General features: G+C 41.9%; 1 protein-coding gene and 1 non-coding gene across 2 annotated transcripts in view; one reads left to right on the plus strand and one right to left on the minus strand.

Annotated features, from left to right (window-relative positions):
• The window catches only part of Xrcc5 (X-ray repair cross complementing 5), an 86,678-nt gene that overhangs the window by 66,387 nt on the left and 6,272 nt on the right, over positions 1–14,019 (minus strand). Inside the window, exons 5-8 of the mRNA XM_055616896.1 lie at positions 13,160–13,282; positions 8,714–8,905; positions 2,673–2,787; positions 1,289–1,427 (exon numbers count right to left, since the gene is read on the minus strand). Coding sequence (XP_055472871.1) covers positions 1,289–1,427; positions 2,673–2,787; positions 8,714–8,905; positions 13,160–13,282 — 569 coding nt within the window. The remainder of the gene's footprint in view (positions 1–1,288; positions 1,428–2,672; positions 2,788–8,713; positions 8,906–13,159; positions 13,283–14,019) is intronic.
• On the plus strand, positions 2,908–3,060 carry LOC129684073 (small nucleolar RNA SNORA62/SNORA6 family). The gene has a single exon (XR_008721263.1). It is a non-coding gene; the product is annotated as a small nucleolar RNA SNORA62/SNORA6 family (small nucleolar RNA).

Consider the following 14,019-nt stretch of genomic DNA (forward strand, 5'->3'; position numbering starts at 1 on the left):
AGGAGCACAGACTCTGGAGGAAGGCAGCTCCAGACCTAACTCTGTGCCCGTGCGCAGCTACTGTGTGACTTCCTGTTAATGAATGTCTTCCCGCTTTGGTCCAATCTTGATTATCTACTTGATGGGATTTGGAATCACCATGGAAACACACCTGGATGCACCTGTGACAAAGTTCCAACGCTGGGTTAGCTGCGGTGAGGAAACCCACCCTGAATGTGGATGGCAGCACCTCATGGGCTGGGCTCCAGGACTGAACAAAAGGGAGAAAATGAGCTGGGCTCTAATTTTCTGACTGCAGACACAATGCAAGCCAGTGGCCTCACACCTCTCTTCCCTGCCTGGTAGGTGGGACCCTCAAACCCTGAGCCAAAACAAACCTCTCCTGTCTTAAGCTGCTTTTGTCAAAGCAATAAGAAAAGTAACTACTACAATCCTTCTGTGTAAAACAGAAACAGCAACAGTGTCTGCTTCGTTAGGTTGTGAAAATTAAGAGAAAATATAGGCTGCCACTTATGACACACCACAGCCCCTTGAGCCTGGCCTAGTCCTTACTCAGGGTCCTTGTAAAGTATTAATTATATTCTGCATATAGTTCAATCCACTCGAAGCTTCAAACTCTCCCACTCCCTCAGACTTAAATACATGCAGTGAGATACAACACCATACGTGCATTTTTTTTCCAGGACTGGGAAATTAAAACTATACTAAGTAGTGCATACCCTGGTAATAAGTTGCTCTAAGCACCCTGGCTGCCATCTTAAGCATCATTTGGCATCTGAGGATTTGAGTTCTTGAATATTCAGATATTCTCAGCTAGTTTCCAAGTCCTTCTGGATAAAGATGCCATCTAAACATACTATTTAAGCCAAATGGGTGGGGTATATTTAGCAGAGCTTTAAAGAGCCTTGTGTGTATAAGCCATGACAACAATCACAAATAATCTTTTCCCCTAAGTGAGCATAGCCGGTAGGATATAAAACCTGAATCCTGACACTTGGGGGAAAGCTGCTTCAGCTGCTTTGTAAGCGTCCTCCCAGGGAGTGAATCTGCACATTAGAATAAAGCCAAGTGCAAGTCCTGACACCTGGCACATTTAAATTTAGAAGGCTCAAGCACACAGGTCCTTCCCAGGAGCCCGAGTTCCCCACTGACCTAGAGGAACCAGTGTCTCACCTCCGCTGCACATCTGGAACTCAAAGGACCACTTCTAGGTGGACAACCTATGCGGCCTCCCAGCCCCCAAGAGCAAACCTTTCCTGGACAGGAGTGCAGTCACTTGTTAACACACCTTGAATGGTGTCCTCTTTGGAAACCTCAGTTTCGTCATCGTCATTTAAGCAATACACAGTTTCTTTCTGTAGATCTTCCTTCTTTAGGGTTCTGGCATCCACAACTATCCAACTCTTTTTAACTGTCTCCTGTACAATCTAATTTCAAAAGACAGATAAAGGGAAAATAAGAATAGACAGGATACTGACTGGCAGAAAATAGAAATCTAACATACCCTCTGAACAATTACTCTAGCTAGAGCATTTAAGCCTCTTCTTTCCTGTTATGTGCATTTGAATTCAATTCAAAGGGGAATACCTTCAAACTGTCTCTATACTCCCCTTTTCTCCTTTGGTAATCTATAGGCACATATTGATTTCTGAATAATACACACTTCCTATAGAAAAACCCTCAAATTGCCTAATAATGAGGGACCGTTCATTTTACCACAGCCAAAAAGAAAGGGAGAAGCCAACAAAGGAAACTGAAAAAAATGAGACATTGACAGAGCACTCTTCTGGCCTTGGTAGAAACCAAAATAACTCAAAATTACCTCCACGGTTCTCATGATATGTTTGGGTATTAAGTTCTCAGACATACAAAAATATGTCTGTATATTTATTTCTCAGATTTAATTATATTTTCAGCATACATTTAAAGGAGGGGGAGAAGCAAACAAAATTATACTGAAGTGTAGATCAGATTTCCGCTCAGACTGGGATTGAAATAACTGCCGAAGGCGAGTGACTTTTCAAAGTGACCTATGCTGTAAAAATGCATGTGAGTAATGACACGCAACCTGACACTAACAAGTCAACTTTTTTGTTGTTGTTGTTACAGGATTTCTCTGTTTTCCAGGCAGCCTTGGCTGTCCCAGACTTGCTCTGTAGATCAGGCTGGCCTTGAACTCACAGTGATCTGCCTGCCTCTGCCTCTCTGAGTGCTAGGATTAAAGGCATGTGCCACCATGCCTAGCTACAAGTCAACATTTTTTTACATCCTATAGGTGCTAGTACTATTGGATGGGTGAATTAGGTATGACCATGTCTCCACGCTTTACACATAACTCTAGTGAATTATCAACATCCCTGCTATGACAAGTTAATCCATCACATTTTCTTCCTTCTAAAAGAAAAAGAGACAAAGGCCTGAATTCCTGATTAACAATCAATTATCAACTCAGCAAAAGAGGAAGAGGAGGGAATTAAGCCGTATTATAAACAATTCTCCCCTTGTGCCTTTTAGATGAAAAGCTATCCAGAGATTAAATCAAAAGGAAGAACAGCTAGCGAGGCAGCAATTATACCCTGAATAACTCACACATGGATTGTCAGCTTCTTACATAAGCCTATTTATCTACCCGGGAACACTGCTTTTTAAAAAAACATGCATTTACCACCTACCGATTTATAAGCTACAATCTTTATAGACAAGTTGGGGCCGATGGTCAGCTGGCAGGGCCAGGGCATGGAACGCCTCTCAAGCTTCTTAAAGACACACAGCTGCCGTAGACTCTCACTTAATAAAGGAAAACACATCATGAAAGACACAATTTTCAAATGTTAATTTGGACTAGATGGTTTACTTATTTCACTAGAATAGAAAGTGAGCTCGTGTTGATTGTCAAAATAGAGAAACAGTACACACTGTTGTAGCTCAGGGTGGAGGCCAGTCTTGGCCAGTGAGCCTCTGAGTGTCGGAGGTGTGCTACATTGAGATGGCAGGGTTTTCGCTAACACCAGTAGAGCTTGCCTCAATGACTGGAGTTCCGTAGTGGTCACTGCTACATGCATACCCTCTGCCTTCCTACTGAGTATCCGTTTGCTCAGCTACGTTAGCAAATCAATCGGGATCAGTCCCTGACTCCCTTTTTAAAAATCCGCCTGTTTCAGGGTGTGGTGAGCATCTCTTTAATAGCAGCACTCGGAAGTCAGTCAGGTAGATCTAATAAGCCTGGTTTACAAAGTGAGTGCCAGGGCTTTGTCATGAAAAGGAAAAAAAAAAAAAAGAGAGAGAGAGAGAGAGAGAAAGAAACAGCTAGAGGGTGGGGGGCAGGAAAATGGCAACCATGGTTGGGAAGGAGCCAGAGACAAGTGAGCTAGCTGGCTTGTAAGGTAGTAGAACTCCAGTCACTTTCCTGTCATGAGAAAAGGAACTGCTCTGCCCTCATCTAGTCAAGGATTTCTTTCATCTCTCCCAGTGATTTCTACCACTTATTCTGGACCAAGGAAACCTTTGAGGAGAAGAGAAAAGCACATTCACCAATGAGTTGGCACACAATGTAAGGTGCTCACACACTCCCAGAAAACATCAGACAGGAGAGTACGAGCCCCACTCTGCGATCACCAGGCAGGGCACCCAGTCTACAGCACCACTGAGCATGATCCATCAGTCAATGCAGATTCCCCTAAATAAAAGACATGATGTTTTTATATGTGCACCACAGACAGAGTTACATAAATACTACCACCAAGGGGATAAAGGAATCAGTAATCTCTTGGTCTTTATGTAAAGTAGGAAACTATACAAACTATACAGGTTTTTTGTTTTTTGTTTTTAATGGGAGAAGGGCAGAAAGAAGATAAATGTAACAGAGCAATGCTTCACTTAACCAAAGGTGAAATTTAGCCAGGTGTGATGGCACACACCTTTAATCCCAGCACTCAGGAGGCAGAGACAGGCAGATCTGAGTTTGAGGCCAGTCTGAACTACAAAGTGAGTTCCAAGACAGACAGGACTACACAGAGAAACCCTGTCTTGAAAAAACAAAACAAAAAAGGTGAAATTCAAGTCTAGTTTTATCTTCTCCCAAACAAACACAACAAAGGGCTATAGGAGAGGTGGAATTTGAATCACTCATTAAGACAAAGAGTAAAAGAATTAATAGTCTAATATACACAAAGTGTGCAGTCCAGGCCTTATGGCTGATGTCCTTGGTACAGATGAAAGAAGAATCTATGAAGTGGTAGAAAACTACCTTACATTACCCACCAAGTGAGAGGCAGAGAGGCCTCAGCAGAGTCCAATCCTCAAAACCATGTTACAGCATCAGAAGCTGTTCTGCCTGCTTCCCAATTTCATAGTACACCTTGACTATGGGTTTGTAAAGACTGACTATGTCTGCACCAGGTCTAAGCTGTCTCGTGAGACATTATTAGTCCATCCATGGCAACCATCATGAGGTATGGATTTGCACCAGGAGAATTTTTTTAATTGTTTTATGTAAGTTCCCACATCCTGTTTCTTTCCAATTAAAAATTTTGCCTGAAAGGTCAGTCTCTTCTCTTAGTTTTTATTTCTATATCACCAGGACAAAGATCATGTACGTACAGTGTCAGAGAAACTAATTTTGAAAATCCACTTATTTATAATCGACGTAACTAAAAATAGTCACTGTATTTGAATGACAAAGCTCTACGTGGAAGTCCCAAAATCAAACGAGTTTAAAGTACTAAGACATACACAGTCAATAATTTATCTGCTTGCTGAGGGGAAAAGGAGATAATTTTCAAATGGTAAATTTGTACTAGCTCATAACATGTTAGCTTAAGGCATGTATTCCCAAAGTTCAGAGAAAAACAACTTAACACACATATAGACACTTAACAACTTAACAACTTAACACACATCTATACACAGTGTGTCAAGAACACACAGTATGTTGAGATGTTTCACTTAATAGGATTCCTTGCTAACTTCTTTGATGACCCTTTGGAAAATCATAATTTCATTCCAATTTATTGATAATTTCAGGGGTTTCCATATTCACAAAATCAGGATGTATTTCTTGTCAATTACAGATCTCCAGAAATACTTAAAAACTGTAGCTGCAAAAAAAACAGATGTAGACTGTTGCTACGCATAAAAATGCCAATTGCTGACCTACTTCAACTGAGAACTTTGTTTATACTCCTGCAATTTGTTATCAACAGATGAATGGAATTAATTCCTAAACAAAGGCAGCATTGTCCCCGAGAGTCTGAATGCACAAACTATTGCATAACCACAGTTTGACTCTTCAGACCAGTGACAATACATCCAATATAAACCTCCCAGATTCTTTGCTCAAAATAAGTGTGTATCCAACTCTAACCAGGAATAATACAGATAACAGAGATGGTCTCTCCCACAGTATCTATGGAGAGATGGTAAAAGCAGTTTCTTTTATTGTTAATGGTACTTCAGGGATTTCATTGTTTGTTTGTTTTTCAAGACAGGGTTTCACTGTGTAGCCTTGCCTGTCCTAGAACTCACTCTGTAGACCAGACTGGACATCTGTCCCCTGCCTCTTAAAGGCATATGCCACAACCCCCTGGCCAGGGATTTCATTCTTTAAAAAATCATTTGCCTTATCAACACCAAGATGAACGTTCTCCCTTCATAAAACCAATATCGTAATGATACTGCTTTGAATTCTTTACATTTGAGCTTGGACTTTGGGTGTTTGGGTTATTTACAGCTATAAGAGAGGGGTTCTGTTTGTTTATTTGTTGTAACAGGACTTGGTCAAACTATTTAATGATCTAAAGTCAGGGAAAAAAAAAAAAAGCCCCAAATAAAAATCTGTATTATACCTTCCCATGATGCTCTCCAAAACCTGTATCAGAAAGTAAAGGAACAATGACAGTCTCCAACATGACACCATTTTTCATAATTGACAATGGTTCATGCTGGTACAACCACTACAGAAACTAATGTGGAGGTTAGGAAATACACAGCTACATCATGCCTGGGCCCAAAGGACTCTGCAGCCTACGACAGAGATACATGCACATCGTGTTGATTGCTATTCTAGTCCCAACTGTAAGGAAAGGAACCAGCCTACATGACCATCAACTTACGAATGGATAATGAAAATGTAGCATACATGCACAAGAGAATTTTATTCACCTTTAAAGAAAATTATAAAATCTGCAAGAAAGTGAACAGTATTGAAAAGTACATTACGTGAAATAACTTATTTGAAAGATAAATACATATTCACTCACAGATGGATCCTGGCTTCTAATTTTTATTTATATTATTTTTATGTGCATTGTTGTTTTGTCTGCATGTATGCATGTGTGAGGTTGTCAGGTCCCCTGGAACTGGAGTTACAGACAGGTGTGGGACACCATGCGGATGCTGGGAATTATACCCACATCCTCCAGAAGAGCAGCCAGTACTCTAACCATTGAGCAATGTATTCAGCCCACCTCTAAATTTTATATATGTCTGTATATGTGAGAAATGAGTTTACATCTCCTCTCTGTGTGTGTTTGTGTGTGTGTGTGTGTGTGTGTGTGTGTGAATAAATCAAGACATATAATATGAAGATGGAAAGATAAACACTAGAGGCGGAAATGTTTAAAGTAGAGATGGTTGGCAAAGAGATGGGAGAGTCAACCCAAACTAACAATGCATGAAAAGCTCTAAGAAGGCTGGAGAGACAGCTCAGGGAGTGAGAGTACTGGCTGCTCTTGCAGAGGACCCTTGTTCAATTCCTAACCACCCACATGGTGGCTCACAACCATTTGTAACTCCAGTTCAAGGAGATCCAATGCCTTCTTTTGTCTTCTGTGGGGAAGGGCCATGCATGTGGACCTACATATGTGCAGGCAAAACACACTATAAATAAAATTTTTTAAAAATTTCTAAAAGTCTTTCTAATGAGACATCAGGAAACCTGCTGCTCTGTAAGCTAATTAGAAGACAGGACTTTTAAGAGTCTGAGTGGGGAGGTCCAGGTCTCCTGTTTGGGTGATAAAGCTGTCCCAGAAGTCACAGATTACCAAATCCCCCAGGCAGATTACTAGTGTGAGTTCCTGGTAAGGGAAACTCCCGAGATCCCCCAAACAATAGGGCTTTTGCCACCACTGTGTGCTGCACAACAGAACTGGGTGGCAAGACCCTATTGCAGAAGGCACCGTGTGCTTTGGTTGCTGAGCATAGAGAGGACGCCAGCGCTGAGCTCGAAGCTTGTCCTCCACTGTCTCACTTTCCCAGTACTGCAAGGTGCTATGCAGACTGCTGGGAGAACTGTCACGAACAGTCTTACCATCCACCATATGGTCTCTGGGTACTGCAGTACCAACCCAACAGGCCCACGAGTGTAACAGAAGCAAGACTATTATGGCAACCAAACCCCCATGCTTGAAGGTAAGGTCCAGTCAACAGAAAAAGAGCACATTTAGTAGTGCAAACGTAGTCAAAAGCCCATGGCAATAGAGGGCAGAGGCCCTAGCAAGAGAAGCCACCAGTGTTTTGCTAAATGGACATGACGTCCCTCTTCTAATAATTGTGTGTCTGTGACTGTGTCTGTGTTTGGGTATATGCATACGAGGACACACTCAGGACCTTTTGAAGGGCAGGAAGTACCCTTAACCACTGAGCTACCTCTCCAGATAGCTCCTTCAAATTGACTTCTTAACACTGATGTTTTCGTGCCTGGATTAGTGGTGCTATGTCAGCTTCGGTCAGAAAATCTTTTTGTCGTAGGTGGCAATGACTACGGGTAGGACTGCAACTGGTCCAAGTGCTAAGAGTAGGTGCTTGGACGTTCAGCCCTCAGAGGGACAGCTACATTAGGCCCTAACAAGGCTCAGGGAGCACTGTAGAAGACGGCTCAGAAAAAACGTAAAAGGCAGGGGAAGAGTGGAATGTTGCAGAACGCTGTCTTACAGTCACACAAGACTGGGCCTGTTATCAAACTGCAGGGGGTGGGGGGGTTAGGGGCTGCAAGTCCCCCCCTCCCAGAAGATTTATAGGCAGTTAACTGTTTATAAGGAAGGAAGAGATATTTTCTTTTTTTGGTGTGGTAAAGAAGAGGCATTTTCTTCAGGAGCATAACCCCTGGTATATCGGTCACTGTCTGTAAGTAATCTCTCACCCATGCTCCTATAAACAGCCCTCACCGGGTAAACTCAAAAAAAAAAAAAAAAGTGGGGGGCGGGGAATACAGGGAAAAGGAGGGGATCAGCAGGATCACCAAGAAGGAGGACAAGAGGGGGGAATGGGGTGAAATGGTCAAAAGACATAACATACATAAATGAAAAAGACACAACAAAACAATTATTACCTATAATCAATATATCCTAGGAAAAGAACTTAAAAATAAAAACAATGGGTTTTGTAAATGTATGAACAGAGTGGTCCAAAAATTGTGCCCCAAGCTTAGAACAAAAATGAAATCTCCTACCCCATCTCTAAGGCATCTACATACTCCCAAACTTCAGTGGCTGGCAGATGTCTGGAAATAAATGAGAACCCTGTGCAAACCATACAAAATAATAAAAGGCAGATGAAGGGTGAGCTTGTGACTTCTCTAATAAAATTCAGAACACTTATTACAGAATGACTGCTAAGTCAAGAATGGCTCAGACGAAGAAAATTATTAAGGAGACCTCTGATCAAGGAAATCCAGGTGGAAAGATTCAAAGTCGCCGCCGGTGTCTCCACTTCCTACCTGAAGGAATAAATTTCTTCCAGTCCATCTTCACCATCTAAAGACATCATCACCCTTTTCACCATACGGATGCCTCTCTTTTGCTGCTCAGTAATTCCTTTTTGAGGGAAAGAAGGTCCTTGGTGCTCCAAGCCAGAGGTGCCATCTCCTCTGTTTCCAGTCTCCTCATTCTTGCCAACCGGGAAAGGTAGACTATAAGAAAAGATCACCAGTAAAGAAGATGAGCTTTGGTTCCAAATCTGGATTCCAAATCTGTGACTGTTACTACCAACGAGGAAGATGCTTGCCTGTCGGGCAAAATTCCACAGCTCTGTAATTTTATATGTCAAGTGACATGCATCTACCCGAGTAGTATTTCACCTTTAAACAGCTAATACTCCTTTGATTTGAGAAAAAGGAGAGACTGGCTGACACAACCAAATAACTGAAAAGGCAGGGCTCTCTGTGTGGCAACAGGACGGCTCCATCCAGGTCCTGAGAGCCTCTCACTACATCTCCACGGCTCACCTCATCTGCTGTTGCTCTCTCAGAATGACCTCTCCCACACTGCTCTAGTACGGTCTGTGCCTCCAAGTCTCTTATATTGAAATTTAAGTACGGGAGTGGTCAGCAGGTGATCATGATGGTGAGCAGGGGCCTAAGTGCCCCGCTGCTTTTTCTGTCTTCCTGTCATGTGAAGCCACAGCATCGTCTGGGAGGCAGACATGCCCCACAGAACACCAAATTTGCATTGGTACTGTGAGCTCAGATTTCCCTTTATAAATTACCTCACCTGTATTGTCACAGCAACAGGAATCTGAGACAAGCTCATGTTGCCCAACTCTACTACCTAAGAAGGACAGGATGTTTTTACTTTGGTTGGGTTGGGGGTTTTGGAGGGTGGGGGGCTTAACCTTTTATTGATTCTTTGTAAATTTCACATTATGTACCCTAATCCCAACTCATCTCCCCATCCCCTGGCAACCTGCCCCACAAAAGAAAAAACACACAAACCAACAAAAATAAATTAATGAACAAAACAAAGCATAGAATGTTATGGCATGATCTGGTGCTTTGTATTTAATTAATTGAGATTAATTAATCTCCTGAGATTCTTACTGTTCTCAGAGCAAACCCTCACATAACCAAAATGATACTGTGTAACTCTGCCTCCAAATTATCCCTGATTGGCTGAATAAATGCCTACACCTGGGCAGGGCAGACAAGGGGTAGGCGGAGCTAAGGTTTGAAGGCTTGGAGGACAGAAGCATCACGGGGAGGGGAGAGAGATGAGGGACAGAGAGAGATAGGAGAGGAGAAAGAGAGAGCAGAGTCACCATGGATCAGCGTGAACAAATATCACACGGCCAGAAGGAGTCTGCTCTGAGGATCAGTGATGGAGAGAAGCATCCCAGATGAGAAGCATGTGGAAGTATTTATGGGATACCGGATGGGAAGCAGTCCAGCTGGGAATTATCAGAGCAAATGGCATGGGGCTGAGAGGTAACAAGGTAGCTTAGGGGGTTCATATCTGCCCCACATCTAACAGGCGTCTGTGTTTTTATTGATATGGTAACAGGTTAAATAATAACTGCCATAAAAATAGTAAATATTAATAGTAAATTAATAGTATTAACAGTAAACATTAAATATTAATTATATAATCGATATAAATAAAATAGTACAAATATTAAGTAAATATTAATAGCCAATTTTCTACAACAATAGAACACATCTCATGATGGAAACTGTGTAGTGTCACAGCGGGTCCCACAGTACGCCCTCCTGAAAGACTCAGTAAATACTGAGTCCCTCTGATTTCAAACTTATAAAAATATCAGGAATCAACAGTCTAAAGAAGAGACCTAGAAGAGCTCACTGAAGGTCACTAAAGCCAAAGGTTAAGGTTCAACAAGAAATGCCTCCTAGAACAAGTCCAGGCATTAGACTAATCACAGCAGAATGCCGGGGAAGCTACCAACGATCCTTCAGGGTTTCTCTGGGAATCTTATAAATATAGGAGAAATTTACACATTTCTCTTATTAATATAAGACGGGATGAATTTGAGGATGTAGCTCAGAGTAGACTGATTGATAGCCTAGCATGCATGAGGCCCTGAATCCAACACTGTAAATAACAGCAATAGTAGGAGGTTGTAAAACATAAAATACTTAAAATTCAAATGCTATTGTAGACATTAAAATCTTATACAAAAATCAGAACATTCCTAGACAGAAATAAAATCCAATTCTGTTGTTTTGCTCTACTTATTTGTTTGATATGAGGCTAAATCTAGGTTAGAATTACTAACCAGAAAACATTTATATACAGTCAGAGGCTAGGGAGATGGCTCAGCAGTTAAAGCACTTATTAATCTTGCCGATGACCCAGGTTTGGTTCCCAGCACCGACCTGGAGGCTTACAACCATATGTAACTCCAGGGGATGCAATACCCTTTTTGGTCTCCACAGGCACAGGGCACATACGTGGTACACAGACATACATGTGAACAAAACACCCAAACATAGAAAATAAAAATTAATTTTAAAACATTTAAACAATCCATATGCAAACTGAAAAAAAACACCCAAATGCATTTAAGATAGTACCATCTATGGCACTTTAGAAACGCATTCACCTGAACAAAAGCACTGATTTCTCATATCCTAACTCAGTGGAGATTTCTGTTTCCGTTTTCTGAAAAGAAACTAAAGCAGCTGAGATGAAGTAACTGGCCCAGAGCTGCTCAGTCATCTGACCAACAGGGAGAAGCTCTTGTGCTATATAGCCTTCAACCTTACTTTATTCCTGCAAACACAGATGGCTGATTTAGGTAATTTTTTCAGTCCACCCAATACTCCAGAGGCCACCCCTACGTGGATGGAGGCTTAAAGGCAAGCATTCTGCTTGCTATACCTATGGCTTTTGCGTAACCCCTTCCCTTATTTACTTAGCATGAGAGAGCCGCATGGCCGGTGTTAGACTAAAGTGCCTCCCCATGCACACGGCACAGGAGGTTGCAGCAGATTTTTACTGTTACTGCAGCATCACCTAGCAAGAGACAGATAACTTGAAAGTGAAGCTTATGGAAGTTTACCCTAGAGAAAGTTAGAGTAATGGTTCTTTCTGTTCTGCATTTGACCAGAGTAGAGGAAGCTAAAAGACCTATGCCCGAGGACCAAGTATGTTTTCAAGGAAGCTAAAGCAACTGACAGTACATAGAATACACTGAGCGGCAGGTGGCAGTTTTTAATACGGAAAGAAAACATATCCCAGAGAATGAATGCGATCAGTCAAGAAACAGGCAAGTGGAAGAAAGACCGCATCCCTTCTGTGTACTCTGTGGTGCTAAGTAAGACATAAAGACAGAGAAGGTGGCTCTTTCAAATGACACTGGCAGAAGTATGGTACAGTATGGTTCAAGCACGAGGCAGCCTGAGACTGTGGGCGGGGACCGGAGCCAAGCAGGCCTTCTGAAGCATTGAGAAAGCCTCAGCCCAGTGCCAAATGTCACTTAAAAAGCACTTAATTTCTTGAAGTGCCATCTTAACAAGAAGCAGTTTGGTGGCTCTTCTGTACTCTTGTCCCATGGGAAGATGTCCCTCAGCAGTCGGAGAGGGACACGTGTGCATGCAAGAGAGGTTCTTAATTCCCCGTGGCGGGCTGTCTAAGAGGCCAACAGCTTACCACTCTGAACTGAAGGCTTCTGAGTGCAGTTCTCAGTTTGAAAAGTGAACGTCCCTGATCAGATTAATAATTCAACATCCTGTATCATCACTCTGCTTCGGCCAAAAATAGGACAAGAAGAAATGGGTTTTAAATGCACCAGGAAGGATTAGTGTGGCAAGAATTCTTTTAGTGGGGATGTAAGATAAAGTAAATGCTAGAGGGGAAATTCAAGTTACCGTGAGAGGAGTGAATCTTGCTTATAACTATAAAATACACATTTCCTCGTAAAATTTTATAATACACATAGCAAATTACACTTTAATATGTGTCTGCATCCTGAGAAAGGATTAAACATAGACTATGTGCTATAAGTTGATTCCTAACATAACAGTTTAGTCTATCCTCAATCTACAACTATCTGTAGTCATCACTCTCTGAGCCACGTTAAAAAAAAAAAAAAAATTATCAGGCTGCCAATGTCATCTATGCAGACAGGAGATAAACTAAATAACCTCAAAAGATATTTTGGGTTATTTTAATTCCTTCATTCTTTGGATCTAATAGCAGTGATTTACTATTGAGCTCAATTTCTCTGTATCACTATTTCATTTATCTCTTTAACACCACAGCTCAGAACAGTTCCATGATCAGTCTAGGGGATACACATAAGGTGTCCAATCAGTCACCCAGCAGATTCCTACTCAGCCGCAGAGAAGACTCCATGGGCATCTACACAGGACCCTGCTCACTGAATAAGGGATGCCGAGTTTTCCTATCCATTATTGGCGGGATCTTACAAGAACTGCAGGGAGATGCCAAACTTCTTCAAGTTACAAAGAATAACATCCAGCTGATCTTGGCTGAACGGGCTGCTGAGGTCCGTGAAGATTTCAATATGCTTCTTCCCAAACTTCTTCCCTCTAAAAGAAAGAATGATCATATTACAAGGGCATTCTCTGAGGACAACTGCCCTGCAAGCCTGCAGCCTTAGTTCAAGCACTAGAACCCACACAGGGAAGAAGAGAACAAACTCCACCAAGCTGTCCTCCAGACTCCACACATGTGCTGTATCATGGGATGCACACACGTGCACAGACACACACACACATATGCATACATACTACAAAAATGGTGATTTTAAAGAAAGTATTTTCCTGAATTTTTTTCTAAGAGTTAAAAAAATAGACTTGGGGGCTAGAGAGAGGGCCCAGAGGTTAAGAGCACTGGCTGCTCTTCCAGAGGTCCTGGTTCAATTCCCAGCATCCACATGGCAGCTCACAACTGTCTGTAACTCCAGTTCCAGGGGATCTGACAGGCTCACACCAATGCACATTAAATAAAATTTTAAAAAAGGAAAAAAAAATACACTTGGTCACTGAGCAAAGAAAAGCTAAGGGCTGAATCTAGATATAATTGATCAAATGTGATTAGATTCCCCAAGTCCACATACTCTTAACGCTTTAGTTGCCTTCTTATTACATACATAAGCCAACTTCATATAGTTTATACTTGGCTCAGCATTACAAACTATAATATTCTTGTGTCCCTATCTCTGATTCCCAGGGCTGTGATTTAAAACAGTCCCTTCCCACCTGCACAGCTTCAGAAGGTAAACCAGGGACTCCCCAGTGTAAGAAGGTATCAGCCTTGCAACTTC

This window comes from Psammomys obesus, unplaced genomic scaffold (assembly GCF_907164565.1).
Source record: "Psammomys obesus unplaced genomic scaffold, mPsaObe1.curated_primary_1811, whole genome shotgun sequence".
Taxonomy (NCBI): domain Eukaryota; kingdom Metazoa; phylum Chordata; class Mammalia; order Rodentia; family Muridae; genus Psammomys; species Psammomys obesus.